Raw genomic sequence first — 15,204 nt, 5'->3', positions numbered from 1 at the left:
TAGCTTTCTTTACTGCTTGCTGTACCGACATGCTTACTTTCAGTGACTGATGTACAAGGCAGGCACGTGCCGTCAGGGTAGGTCAGGTAGGCAGTGCATACCCTGACTAAAATTATAAAATGGTCATTATTAAGTATAATTAGTAAAGGCACGGAAGAATTATGCCTCTCTTAAGATCGATCTCTTAGGTAGGCATAGGCATGAGATCGATCTCTTAGGTAGGCATAGCTCTCCCGTGCCTTTCTTCCGCAGTCCATGTAACATGCAAAAGTATGTGCAACTCATGTGCCGTCGACGCTGCTTCAAGCCTTCAATGACAATGGTCTATAAAGGCAGCTGAAAACCTGACTGCACCGTGGACTGTGTGCATGTGCTGCGCAGCATATTGCGCATGCGCAGAGCAAGTTTCTTGGTGGGTTTTTCAAACATTGATTGTCATTATTTTAAAGAGTATCTTAAGAAACAAAGAGAAGAATGGAGTACGTATACAAATAATGTGATAAGTAAATTTATTTGAGCTACCGTATTTCCTGGTAATGTAGACGCACCCCAATTTTGAGTTGCAAAATTTTGAAAAAAGGATGGCGGGACATCACGCTCAAAAAAAATAACAAATAAAAATAAAGAAAGTAACAATTCAATTTTCCCATGGCTTCCAGATCTTCTCCATTCTGAATGACTGAATGGATGGGGGTGGAGTGTGATGGCAGGTGGGAGATGGTGGGGAAAATGGGAGCACACCGGGACAAGTTAAATCAGTTATGATCTTATTGAATGACAATACTAGTTCAAGGGACCAAATGGGGGGAGAGTTCCTTTCACAGCGTGTGGGGTGGCTGGCCCGGGTCAGCACGGGCAGGAGCCTTGAGAAGGAGGGAGTCGGGGATCATGCCAGCAAATCACTCACTGCTGCCGCGGTGCTCCGGGCACAGAGGCACCGCATTGTAGCCGGGGAGGAAAGTAGCTTGTGCAGCTGCAAGCGGCCCCCACTCCTTATATTCCAACTGCCGTCGGGAGCAGGACATGGCCTCACTTGCTGCGCTGGGTGCCACTGCATGGCGTTCACTGTCCGGTCCATGTCTTTCAAGTTCAAGTCAGTTTATTGTCATGTGTCCCCGATAGGACAATGAAATTCTTGCTTTGCTTCAGCACACAGAACTTAGTAGGCATTTACTACAAAACAGATCAGTGTGTCCATACATCATAATATAAATATATACACAATGTAGACCGGACAATGAGGGGACCAGCTCAAGAGCAAAGATCATAGAATGGAGCGGGTCAGTGGGCGATGAATAACAGCAGGTTGTGGAGCTTACTCCTGTGTCAGCGCAATCAAGGGACCGATTGAGGTTACTCGGATTGACACAGGAGTAAGCTGTGTGGAACCTTATCAAAGGCTTTCTGAAAGTCCAGTTACACTACGTCCGCAGGCTCTTCCTTCTCCATTTCACTTGTTACATCCTCAAAAAATTCCAGAAGATTTGTCAAGCATGATTTCCCCTTCGTAAATCCATGCAGACTTGGACCGATCCTGTTACTGCTATCCCTTATGATCATATTGAATGGCGGTGCAGGCTCGAAGGGCCGAATGGCCTACTCCTGCACCTAATTTCTATGTTTCTATCCAAATGTGCCGCTATTGCATCTTTAATAATTGAGTCCAGTATCTTCCCCACCACTGATGTCAGGCTAACTGGTCTATAATTCCATGCTTTCTCTCTCCCTCCTTTCTTAAGAAGTGGGATAACATTAGCTACTGTCCAATCACCAAGAAGTGATCCAAAATCTATAGAACATTGGAAAATGATCAACAATGCATCCACGATTTCTAGAGCTACCTCTTTGAGTACCCTGGGATGCAGAGCATCAAGCCCTGGGGATTTATCAGCCTTCAGTCCCATCAGCCTACCCAACACCATTTCCTGCCTAATGTGAATTTCTTTCAGTTCCTCCATCACCCTACGTCTCCTTGTACATCTGGGAGATTGTGTTTTCCTTGGTGAAGACAGTTCCAAAGTACCTGTTCAACTCGTCTGCTATTTCATTGATCCCCATAATAAATTCACCCGTTTCTGTCTTCAAGGGACCCACATTTGTCCTAACTAATTTTTTCCTCTTCACATACCTAAAGAAGCTTTTACTGTCCTCCTTTATATTCTTGGCTAGCTTACCTTCGTACTTCATCTTTTCCCCCTGTATTGCCTTTTTAGTTACCTTGTGTTGATCTGTAAAAGTTATCCAATCCTCCGGCTTCCCACTCATCTTTGCTATGTTATACGTCTTCACTTTTATTTTTATACTGTTCTTGACTTCCCTTGCCAGCTCTTGTCTTTTATACCGTCCTTGACTTCCCTTGTCTGGTCGCCTTTTACTCCCCTTAGAATCTTTCTTCCTTGATGTTGGGGGAATTCAGAACCAGTGGTCACAGTTTAAGAATAAGGGGTAGGCCATTTAGGACTGACCCTAACCCTAACCTAATTTAGGACTGAGATGAGGAAAACCTTCTTCACCCAGAGAGTTGTGAATCTGTGGAATTCACTGCCACAGAAGGCAGTGGAGGCCAATTCACGGGATGTTTTCAAGAGAACGTTAGATTTAGCTCTCAGAGCTAAAGGAACCAAGGGTTATGGGGGGGAAAAAGCAAGAACGGGGTACTGATTTTAGATGATCACCGATGACCGCTGGCTTGAAGGGCTGAATGGCCTACTCCTGCACCTATTGTTCTATATTTGTATGCAAGCTCTGCGGATCAAGCTGACAATAATCAGATCCCTGAACAAAGATGTTGATTCACTTACCTTGCCAATAAATTTGGAGCAAAACAAAGTGTTGAAGGAACTCAGTTGGGCAACATCAGTGGAGGGAATAAACAGGTGGTGTTTCAGGACAGGATGCTGTGATGCAACATTGGTTGTACAGGTACTTCATTAATGGTTTGATGTGCCTGCAATAACTAGTGCATGTATAAACTAGAGATACCGTATAAATTCTGCCTCATACAATGAGCTTCAATAATCAAGTGTTTAATTGTCATATGCATAGGGAATAGTATTGCATGACAAGGATAGGTTGGTAAAGAACATATTGTTTAGTTTATGATTGTCACGTGTACCGAGGTCCAGTGAAAGGTGATTTGTTGCGTGCTAGCCAGTCAGCGAAAAGACTATACATGATTCCAATCAAGCCGTCCAGTGAACAGATACAGGATAAAGGGAATAACATTTATGTGCAAGGTAGACTCTGATTAAAGATAGTCAGAATGTCTTCAATGAGGTAGATCATTGGTCAGGACTGCTGTCTAATTGGTGGTAGGACGGTTCAGTTGCCTGATAACAGCTGGGAAGAAATTGTCTCTGAATTTGGAGGTACAGCACCCTCCATTATGTTTGGGACAAAGACCCATCATTTATTTATTTGCCTCCGTACTCCATAATTTGAGATTTGTGAGGTAGTAGCATAATAAATTCTGAAGTGTATAGACGCATCCTATCTGCTCAAGTTCAAACAAATGCCTCAAAATTCATTGGCCAGCGGTTCATTCCACAGCAAGACAATGATCCCAAACATACTGCTGAAGCAACAAAGGAGTTTTTCAAAGCTAAAATATTGTCAATTCTTGAGTGGCTATGTCAATTACCCGATCTGAACCCAATTGAGCATGCATTTTATATGCTGAAGAGAAAACTGAAGGGAACTAACCCCCAAAACACACATAAGCTAAAGATGGCTGCAATACAGAGCATCACAAGAGAAAACTCCCCAGCAACTGGTGTTGTCCAGGAATCGCAGACTTCTAGCAGTCATTGCATGCAAAGGATATGCAACAAAATACTAAACATGACCACTTTCATTTACATGACATTGCTGCTTCCCAAAAATTATGGTGCCCTGAAATGGAGGGACTATGTATAAACTCTGCTGTAATTTCTACATGGTGAAACCAAAATGTATAAAAATGGCCTTTATTAAAATCTGACAATGTGCACTTTAACCACATATGATTTTTTTTTTTCTATTACAAATCTCAAATTGTGGAGCACAGAGGCAAATAAATAAATGATGGGTCTTTCTCCCAAACATTATGGAGGGCACTGTATGTGTTTTCATACTTCTATAACCCTTGCTTGATGAGAGAGGGGAGAGGAGGGAGCGACCAGGGTGATTACTAGTCCTTGATTATGCTGGTGGCCTTGCAGAGGCAGTGTGAAGTGCAGATGGAGTCAACGGAAAGGAGGTTGGTTTGCGTGTTGTTCAGGTCTACTTCCACAACTCTCCAATTTCCTAGGGTTTTGGATGGAGCTGTTCTCAAACCATGCTGTAATGCATCCCAATAAAATGCGTTTTGTGGCACATTTATAGAAGTCGGTGAGAGTTGTTGGAGATGCTGAACTTCCTATGTCAGGTATGTCACGTGAGCCATGTCTCTGAAACAGAGCACACAGCAGTCTCTGTTCTTAAAGATAGGTCTGTGTCTGGGATTTTCAACCATATAGATCAGCCATGATCAAATGGTGGAGCAGGCTCAATGGGCTGAATAGACTAATTCTGTTCTTATGTCTTATTCTGATTTACACATGTACTGCTGATGACTAATTCATGGTATTGTGGCATTTGAATCAGTCTGCACTTCCTTTGTATCAATGCAATATAATTGGTGAGCCAGTAGAGGGCGTATGGTGCAAATAGATTTCAAGAGAGCAGGAAAATGCTATCTTTAATTATTCAGAAACGAGAACAATTGAATCAAGATGATACCGCAACATTAGTAATATTTTTTATTCAGTATACCTACCTCTCCCAGTTAATTCTGGACACCATCTCAATGTTTAAATATTGTAGAATAATGTGGCTGCACTTGTATTATGCACACATGAGGAAAAAACAGACTCATTTTTTGGAATCTAATTTCAATTGTTTTTGTTTGCAGATCTTGCAGTAGGTTGCAGGTTGCTATTGGCATCGAGAAGAGAAAAGATTGCACAATAGTTCTACGAACTGAATAACTGTCGGCATGCTGAGGTCTTGTTGGACGGGCATCTCAAGGTTTTACATGGTGACCCCTTGTAACGATTGTGCAAGAAGACTACAACAGTTTCATTTACCACGATTTTATTCCGTATTCAATCGAGTTACTCTTCAGAAACTGAACAATCTTTCATCTCAACAGTCAGTGAGAAGTGTGAATGGCCGTAATCCCTTCACTAGAAATCAGGAAGAGCAATGGAGAAAGAGGAATAAAACTGCACTTACTTACATAGCAGCTGCAGCGATTGGAATGATTGGCGTGTCATATGCTGCTGTACCTCTCTACAGACTTTATTGCCAGGTCAGTGCTTATCCTCAATATACAACTAATTTACTGGTTAACATGATAAATAGACAATAACAAGTATTAAAAAGGTTACACAAAAAAGCTGGAGAAACTCAGCGGGTGCAGAGGTGATTTAGGCACAAGTATTAAAAATATGTCTGTGCCTAAATGTTTTAAAACATTTTTTAACTGGTTCTTTGAAGTGAACGTTGTGATTTAAAAGTGCAGTAATTTTAACAGGTATCTGATAAAGCAACTCGTCCGATCAAAATCCCTCACTATTGCCTTCTTCCATCGTCAGAACAACAAATTGATGTATACTTCAGATCTCATGCCTGAAACTTGTGGAAACTAACAGAAATTGTTCCACAAATTTATAAAAGTTCAGTAACTGAATCGACAGAGTTGAATGCACATGCATGCCCAACCTTTTTTTTCAATTTTAAGTTTTCATTGCAATTTGGTTTTGTATTGCATTTATAAACACCAGTAGTTCATGAGGTGGAAAAAGATGTAGGAATGTGGGTTCCTTCCTGCACAACTCGAGGGGGGGGTGGAATCCTAAGGCGGAATAGATGCTGCATTTAATATCACAAAAGTCACTCTATTCGAGAAGGCAGTTATTATGTGAAGCACACTCAGACATTCTAGGAATGCAAGATGCTACTTAAATGCAAGCACATTGGTTTTTAATCAGTTTGAGGAATAGCAATAGGTAGGGGAATCCAAAAGATGTGTGCACTGATACTTTGAGTCTATGGTTGATAGAATTGCAGACTTATTACTAGCTCAGGAAAATATCCGATTGTACTTAATACCTTTCAATCTTAATCAAAACATTTTACAAATGAAAGAGTTGCATTTCTGTTAGCGGTGATCTCATATTAATTGCTAGGTCGATTGTTATTTTAAAATCTGAAGGATAGATTTTTCTAAACTGAAGGCATTAAGGGAAATGGGTAAATGGATGGATTTAGTTTGCAGGTTAGCCACGATCTTATCATATGTTGGAGCAGGCTCCAGGAACCAGTCTGAAGAAGGATCCTAATCCGAGACGTTACCTATCTCCAGGGATGCTGCCTGACCCGTTGAGTTACTCCAGCATTTTGTCTTTCACACGAACCAAAATTGGCTGTTTTATAATTTCTCTCCCTTGTTCAAGATTGCATTCAATCAAAAGATGCTTTGACAAATTGTTGCGTTGATCATCTATATTACTAAAAGTCTGATTTTGACCACTTCCTGTTGTTCTGTATATTGATTTTAGAAAAAAACGCTGCCACTTACGGCTGTGATTTTTGGCCATCTACTAGAGTCCCCCTCCGCTGTGCAGGACGAGGATTTTTCCTATCGATGAAAAATAAGAGTTATTAGTGTTTAAAAAAACGTTGAGATTCTCTCTCCTGAAGGCCACGCCCCTTCCGGAGGGACTATAAAACCCGGAAGTGTTGAGTGCCGGGTCGCAGTCTCTGCAAGATGGGGGAGCGAGAGGGTCACGTCTCTCAGTCTGAGCTATGAATAACACTGAACACATGTCTACTAAACTGTGAGTGGTTTTACTGACCTGTCTGTGCCCTTGAATATGGTTTGAAAATATAGTTTGGAAATGCTAAAGTTGTGTTGCCTTTGGTTTGGAAATGCTAAAGCTGTGTTGCCTTTGGTTTGGAAATGCTAAAGCTGTGTTGCCTAATGAAAGTTGCCTTGCCTAATTAAAGTTGCCTTCTATATAATTAAAAGTCTAATCTTGAACACTTCCTGTTTGTGCTTTATATTGATTTTAGAAAAAAACGCTACCACGTGCGGGTGTGATTTTTGGCCATCTTACTCAGAGTCCCCCTCCGCTCATCAGGTTCCAAGGACTTTTCCCATCGATGAAAAATAAAATAGTTATTAGTGTTTTAAAAATGTGGAGATTCTCTCTGATGTCAATCACTCCATGAAGGCCACGCCCCTTCTGGTGGGAGGGGGGGAGGGACTATAAAACCCAGAAGTGTGGGCATGGCTCCGTCTCTGCAAGATGGAGGAGGGAGAGTTCACGACTTGCTGTCTTTAGTGGCTTTGCACCCTGCTTGAAATGGTATTAAACTGCACATGAATTTGGTGGCCTTGCACCCTGCTTGAAGTCGTAAGAAACTGCACTTGAATTTGGTGGCCTTGCACCCTGCTTGAAATGGAATTTCAAGGAATAGCCGTCAGTCAACTGCCAGCCCACCAGCCGTGTTTAGCACAACAGTCTTGAGTGACTGAGCCGCCAGCCCAAGAATCCATTCGGCCCACAATGTCTATAGTAGCCCTCTGGAAACCAGTCCCTTCAGCCCACAACTCCCATACTAGCACTCCAGAAAGCCCCTACACTGGCCACCAATATTGGAATTGGTGGAGAGGTAGAATATTGCGTTGGGGTACCAGCCCTCCCATGTGATGCTGGGACACAGCGGGTCCCACGTAGTCTAGTATTAGCTAAAAATAAATACTGGCTGGCATGTTTGTTTATGTGCACGCATTTCTATTTCTGACTAAAACAAAAATAAATCAGGAATTGAAATGGCATGTGGTCGATGATTTTTATATATGCCAGGGTCAAAAAGATTACACTTTGTGAATAGCTCAAAGAAAAACACAAGAAACTGCATACACTGGAATCTTAAGCAAAAAAACGTGCTCGGTCTTATTGGGTCAAGCAGAATCGGTGGATGGATGGATGACATTTCTGGTCAGAGCTATTCTTTATTAGGGTGAAGCAAGGTGCTTTTATGGATGCCTAAATGAAAAGAACTAGCTGGAGACCCCAATTAATTGTATGATGTATATAAAATAAAACATTCAAAGTTGTTCTCATTTCAGCCAGTTACTTTTAGTTTTAACAAATTGTCTACTTTCAGGCGACAGGACTAGGAGGGACTCCAGTAGCTGGTCACAACATGGAACAAGTGGCCACGATGGAGCCTGTGAAAGATCGAGTTATTAAAATTACTTTTAATGCTGATGTTCATTCCAGCCTGCAATGGAACTTTAGACCTCAGCAAACTGAAATCTTTGTGAGTAATTTATGTACTAATGATATACATGATATGAGGAAAGTGATGTACCACTCAACAATACAAATTAAATTAGGGAAACCTAAGACACTTAAACTTTCTTCTTGAGATAGTTTCAATTTGGGATCATTGCAGATATGCAATGCATAAATTAGTAATTCGATTTTAATAGAACAACAGGGAACTGACTGCATTGGAAATGAGCGCATTGCTCCTTCAGATCTTGCCATGTTATCAATTGATTTTAGAGCATTGAACCAGGCCATATGTCTTTAGTCTTTGTCTATGATCTTCTCTGCAGGCCTTTTAATCAAATCCCACTTGCAAAATTCCACACCAATTTGCCTTTTTTTCTTTTGGTTTAGGTTGTTCCTGGTGAGACTGCTCTAGCATTTTATAAAGCAAAGAATCCCACTGATAAGCCAATTATCGGAATCTCTACCTACAATGTAGTGCCGTTTGATGCAGGGCAGTACTTTAACAAAATACAGGTATGGTACAATGATCCAAATGTTAAAATAAATTGATACTTTTTAAACACCTTATAATTTTGTCTAATGTGGTTTTAGGTGGATGTTTTGACTTCTGTAAGGCAATGCTTTTAAGCCCTCAATCAAAATTCCACAATTTAAGGACACCTTTCAAATAATAATGGATCTCCAAGACCATCTGTTTGTAATCTTTTTTAATTTTAAAGCTGCCATAGGGATGAGAATAGTTTGTTTTTAAAGCCAATGTATTGTACCCAGATTTTCCTGCCCCAGGCATATGTATGTTAGGGAGATTTAATATGTTGTGACATGTAAAAGGAAAAGTTTATCTGTGGAAACAGTTAAAAAAAAAATTTAAAAAAAAATGATGTATCCTTGGCGCCCATGATCGCTGTGACAGTTACTGCCGTAGTTTTGCCAGGACATCACTGTGCAGCTGATCAGCCCAACACTTTATGCTACTCGCCAAACTCTTTGAAAATTCACCTGGAAAAAGGTTTTGCCAGGAGCAAGTAATTCCTGATCAGCTCTTCATCACTCTAAATGTAATGTTTATCTCAAATAATTGAGTAATTTTAGACAGACTTCTTACTCGTCACTGACAAAAATTAAGCAGACAATAGTTGAGGGTAGAGGGTGTCTATTTTTTATAAACGGCATTGTTTTCAGAATAAAAGCCAGATATCATTCCTCTGATGCAAAGTAACAAGAAAATAATAAAGAAGTTCACCCTATTTTGATTCTGAATAATAATTTAGAACGTAGAATAATGCAGTACAGGAACAGACCCTACGGCCCACAATATCTGATCCATATTCTTCTATTCCCTTCATATCCATGTGCGTATCTAGAAGCCTCTTAAATGCCATTTTCGTATCTGCTTCCATCACCACCCCCTGACTGTGCATTCCAAGCCCACCTCTTCTGTATGTTGAAAAAACCTTGTCTCGTACATCTCCTTTAAACTTTCCCACTCTCACCTTAAAGTTATGCCTTCTAGTCTTTGTCATTTTTATATTGATGAAAACGTTACCCGTTTCCTATTCTCACTGTTTCCTGAATACGCCTCTTACAATTTTATATTCGTTATCAGTTTTCCCCTTAATCTCCAAAGCCTTAGAGAAAATGATCCAAGTTTGTCCAAGCTCTCCCTTTGACCTTTGAGCTATGGCCTCTAGACTTTGACAATTATACCCTAGGGAAATGGTTCTGACAGTCGGCCCTATCTATGCAACTCATAATTTTGTGGGATAGATGCAGAGTAAAGTTCCCCTGGCTGAAGAATCTAGAATCGGGGGTTACCCTAAAATAAGGAATGGGACATTTAATTTTTGCCTGAACATACTGAAATCTTCACTTGGATTTTGTGAATATTTGGAGTTCACCCCAGGTGTTATGGATGCTCAGTCATTGTTAATTCAGCGCAGAGATTGATAGATTTTTAGTTTTCCAGAGATGTTGGAATAGTGCAGGTAAATGGAACTGAGGTGGAAGGTCAGTCATCATGACTAATGGAGCAGGCTCAAAGGATCAGATACCCCATTCTGAATTCTGATCCTAATTCAAACTTGAATGATTTGCTCCCTTTTAATTTACAACTTGGTTGTGATTGAGGAAACCATACATGTAACAGCAACATATTCTTCCCTTTCTCATCAAATGATTTCCACTTTACTCCTAAGACCACCATACCCGGACATCCATTTTACACATTAATCATACTTGGAGACAGTTCAGAATTTTCTTTTATAGTTTTAAAATTGGTACAGTTTGTTCTAGAAAATGTTTAATTTTGAATAACGCTATAGATTTGCCTTTCCTTTTATCCTGCTATGGTCTCACCTGTTACTTTCTCTTAAGGCTAAAAAAACATCATTTACCTCAGCTCTTTGAAACCAGCATTCATTGTCGTCTTTCATAATGGCATTGTCTCCAAGGCATGAAGATCTTTCCCGTGTCAAAGGTTTCAACTGGGTTCAATGGTCAATACCTGCCTGATCAGGGCACTGTCCAGTGCCTTTCAAGCAATATTCATTATGACTTTTTGCAATATTGTTTCACAATTTATGAATTTGCTTATTTTTCCGCCTTTAAAAACCCTGACAAGTAAGATTCAAATTTGGTTCAAGAGAGAATGTGAGTTTAATAGGTGCAGCAAATTATAGTAGACTAGACCAAGTGGGACCCGTTGTGCCTGGTCCCCCAACACAACCCTTTCTCCAACGCAAAATTCCAGCACTCACCCATTGCCGACAACAGCGCAGGGGCTGCTCGTTTCGCCTTATTCGGCCTCCCTCATTTTTAAATTAAAAAAAATGCATTTGCACTTGCTAGCTAGCTTTTTAAAAAAAATGCATTTGCACTTGCTAGCTAGCAGAACTCAGTATACTTGGATAGCAACAATGTTGCGAGCAGGGCTAAGCGCAGGGAATAAGTGAAAGACCGTTGTCTTTTTTCAAAGTTTTTAGAGTATTTTGAACATTTTCATCACTAACTCGAGAAACAATATGAAATTTTCAGATAAGGCGATTTTTTACTTCACAGCGTAAATCTCTATCGGAATATGTAAAAATTTTGCTGTTTGCGTGTTGTGTTTTCGAGGAGATGTGAAACGCACACGAACATCACACAAATAAATTTTCACCCAGAGAGTGGTGAATCTCTGGAACTCTCTGCCACAGAGGGTAGTTGAGGCCAGTTCATTGGCTATATTTAAGAGGGAGTTAGATGTGGCCCTTGTGGCTAAGGGGATCAGGGGGTATGGAGAGAAGGCAGGTAAGGGATACTGAGTTGGATGATCGGCCATGATCATATTGAATGGCGGTGCAGGCTCGAAGGGCCGAATGGCCTACTCCTGCACCTAATTTCTATGTTTCTATGTTTCTAAATACACATCCAAGCTATGAGTTTTATGAATAACTAGACCAAGGGGGACCCGTTGGGTCCCGTTCACTCAATGCGCGGGAGGGGGGGGGGGGGGAGGGGGGGGGGGGGGGGGGGGGGGGGGGGGGGGGGGGGGGGTGGGGGGGGGGGGGGGGGGGGGGGGGGGGGGGGGGGGGGGGGGGGGGGGGAGAGTGGGGGGGCGGGGAGGCCGGGGGGGGGGGGGGGGGGGAGATCAGTTTTTATAAGTATATAAATGTTGTTGTTTCTTGTGTAATGTTCATCATAACCATGCAAATTGATATAACACTAGCTCAATTATGCTGGATTGATTTGCTGTCTTTCAGTGTTTCTGTTTTGAGGAGCAACGGCTAAATCCCCATGAAGAAGTGGACATGCCAGTCTTCTTTTACATTGATCCGGAGTTTGCTCAAGATCCGGCAATGGCACGTGTGGAGACAATCATTCTCTCTTACACATTCTTTGAGGCAAAGGAAGGTCAAAAGCTCCCTTTACCAGGATATAATTAGCACAGTATTGCTCTAAATATTGCATTCATTCAGCAATGTTCCTTTAAATAACGCGTCCATTGGTGAGCCGATGAAGAATCCTTACTGTTGTGATTGTTAAAATTAGATGATCAACAAAAGAATCAAAGAGCAGAGAATTGTTCTGTAAGCAGAATGACTACAGAAGTAAATTTTAAATGAATTACGGGGGAAATAAACTGCTTTCCAAGGACATAGCAGTCCATAAAGCAAATATCATGGAAGAAACCTGGGATCTAGTTTTGCAATAACATAGAAACATAGAAATTAGGTGCAGGAATAGGCCATTCGGCCCTTCGAGCCTGCACCGCCATTCAATATGATCATGGCTGATCATCTAACTCAGTATCCCGTAACTGCCTTCTCTCCATACCCTCTGATCCCCTTAGCCACAAGGGCCACATCTAACTCCCTCTTAAATATAGCCAATGAACTGGCCTCAACTACCCTCTATGGCAGAGAGTTCCAGAGATTCACCACTCTGTGTGAAAAAAGTTCTTCTCATCTCGGTTTTAAAGGATTTCCCCCTTATCCTTAAGCTGTGACCCCTTGTCCTGGACTTCCCCAACATCGGGAACAATCTTCCTGCATCTAGCCTGTCCAACCCCTTAAGAATGTTGTAAGTTTCTATAAGATCCCCTCTCAATCTCCTAAATTCTAGAGAGTATAAACCAAGTCTATCCAGTCTTTCTTCATAAGACAGTCCTGACATCCCAGGAATCAGTCTGGTGAACCTTCTCTGCACTCCCTCTAACATATAATTATTAACATTTCACCTAGTGACTTGGTTTATATTGTGTCAAGATGATCAAGATAATTTATTTAAGAAAGAACTGCAGATGCTGGAAAATCGAAGGTAGACATAAATGCTGGAGAAGCTCAGTGGGTGAGGCAGCATCTGTGGAGCGAAGGAAATGGCAACGTTTCTACCCAAAATAATAAGTGATTGAGATCTGCACAATAACAACACTTAAAAAAACATTTGGACAAGTATGTAGGCAGGGAAGGTTTAGTGGAATATGGGAAAAATGCGGTGCCTGAAACCAGCTCGGGTGAGGCATCTTGACGAGTTGGGTTGAAAGGCCTGTCTCTGTGCTCTATGCCAATGATTCGATGAAAGGTTTACTATTGAATGCCATAAGGGCACAATGTGCTGGAGTAATTCAGCAGGTCAGGCAGCATCTCTGGAGAACATGGGTAGGTGGGTGAAAGTTTGGGTTGGGATTCTTCAGACTCATCCTTAGTGGTGGTCAGGTAAGTAATGAGACGTTGATTGAATCCATGTTCTCCAGAGATGTTCTGCCTGACCCACTGAGTTACTCCAGTCCTTTTTTTGTAAACCAGCATCTGCACTTCCTGTTTCTAAACAACTATGTAGGAAGGAACTGCAGATGCTGGTTTAAACCGAACAGAACTAATGTTTCAGATTGAAGAACCATTTCTGCTTCAGTTTAAGATTCCCAACAACTGCAGCTATTTATTTTCCAACAAATATAAAATATGTTTGCGTAACATATGTAGCATAGAGCTATGTTTCAGGAAGAATAAAGAAAAAAAGGTTCCTGTACCAAAAGAAGGAATGCACGGAAAGGATGACTAATAAGACATCTTAAACAGAGATGCCCATGTTCAGTGAGATCAAGCCTTGACAAAAGCAATAATTAAAACTTTATAAATACTTACCAGCTGTCTGAGGTGGGTTGTGCTGATAATTACTGCAAGTGAAAGAGAAATGAATCAGTACAGGGTCAGAATTAGTCTTGTAGATGTGTTTGTGCTGAATTATAAAGATAAAACCTCCAGTTACCAAACTCCAGAAATGCTGCTTGACCCGCTGAATTACTCCAGCACTTCGTCTTTTTTTTTTGTAAACCAGCATCTGCAGTTCTTTGTTTCCACTATTAAATGCTGTTTTCTTTATCACAGTGAATTGCATCACTTTTCTATTTTGTCACCTCCATTGCCCACTTGAGGGGACGGCCTTGATCTCATATCCAAAGAATAGCAAAATAATCTTCTGGGATAGCTTTTCTCTCACCTTATTGAATGTTCCTAGAAATCTGACTTGGGTCTTGTCTTGAATTCTGTTGCCTCCAATCTCTTAACTGCATAATGCAGATTCAGGTTCAACATGACATTCCCCCTCCCACACCAATGTATCTGCTGTTCTTTCTAAAAGGGCAAGCAAGAAAGAGTGTTACAGAAACAGGGTCTCCAAAAGTGTAGCAATCTCAGTATTTCAATGGAGTAACATTGGTCTGCAAAATTCTGGAATGGATCCACAAGTGATTGACTCCGATGGGAATGCTACCAATTGAGGCGCAACTGACCATCACGTGACACGTCTCAAATTACCCATATCATACATCTCAGAGTAATTTCTGAAAATAAATTGTCCATTTTCATGAGAATTCATCAAACTTCTACCTCATCCTACATCATGGAAGACGTATTGACACACGAGAGGTGGTGACTGAGATGTTTCTGAGAGCTTGACTGATGTGAATTATTTGCTTGATGTCAATAAATGCATTTCAGTAAACATAGTTTGATCGTGTATTGAGATTCTAATGGACAGTCCTGGCTCGCCTTGGGTGAAATTCCACTGTAAATTACATTGTGTAATTAATTCAAAAGCATAAAGGTTTATTGCCAAGCTTGAGAGCTTAGTGGAGTTCAGGAAATTCTCACCAGCTTTTTGGGAACCTCATTGTATATAAATATGAACATGCTTGAAAATATGGTACAACTGCCTGTTTATAATCCTGTTAAACCAATCTGAAAGTCATTTTTTTTTAGGGAATCAACCTGTCAAATGTGATATTAGGGGGAAAATATTTTGGGTTTAGGATTAATATGATGCAAAATCTGCAGTTTTATTGTTGATAGCTGTATTTTATACAATTCAATTAAAGACTTTGTGATTCAACCAA

At 40.9% G+C, this 15,204-nt stretch overlaps 1 protein-coding gene across 3 annotated transcripts in view; it reads left to right on the top strand.

The window, feature by feature from the left end:
* LOC129702118 (cytochrome c oxidase assembly protein COX11, mitochondrial) overlaps positions 1–15,204 on the top strand; it is a 16,380-nt gene extending 1,176 nt beyond the window's left edge. For all 3 annotated transcript variants that reach the window (XM_055643696.1, XM_055643695.1, XM_055643697.1), the window contains exons 2-5: positions 4,931–5,329; positions 8,197–8,352; positions 8,718–8,843; positions 12,071–15,204. In XM_055643696.1, coding sequence (XP_055499671.1) covers positions 5,015–5,329; positions 8,197–8,352; positions 8,718–8,843; positions 12,071–12,253 — 780 coding nt within the window. In that variant the 5' untranslated portion in view covers positions 4,931–5,014 and the 3' untranslated portion in view covers positions 12,254–15,204. The remainder of the gene's footprint in view (positions 1–4,930; positions 5,330–8,196; positions 8,353–8,717; positions 8,844–12,070) is intronic.

The sequence above is a fragment of the Leucoraja erinacea genome, chromosome 12, assembly GCF_028641065.1.
Source record: "Leucoraja erinacea ecotype New England chromosome 12, Leri_hhj_1, whole genome shotgun sequence".
Taxonomy (NCBI): domain Eukaryota; kingdom Metazoa; phylum Chordata; class Chondrichthyes; order Rajiformes; family Rajidae; genus Leucoraja; species Leucoraja erinaceus.
Note: the sequence above shows the minus strand (reverse complement) of the source record. Positions and strands in the feature narration are given on the sequence as shown.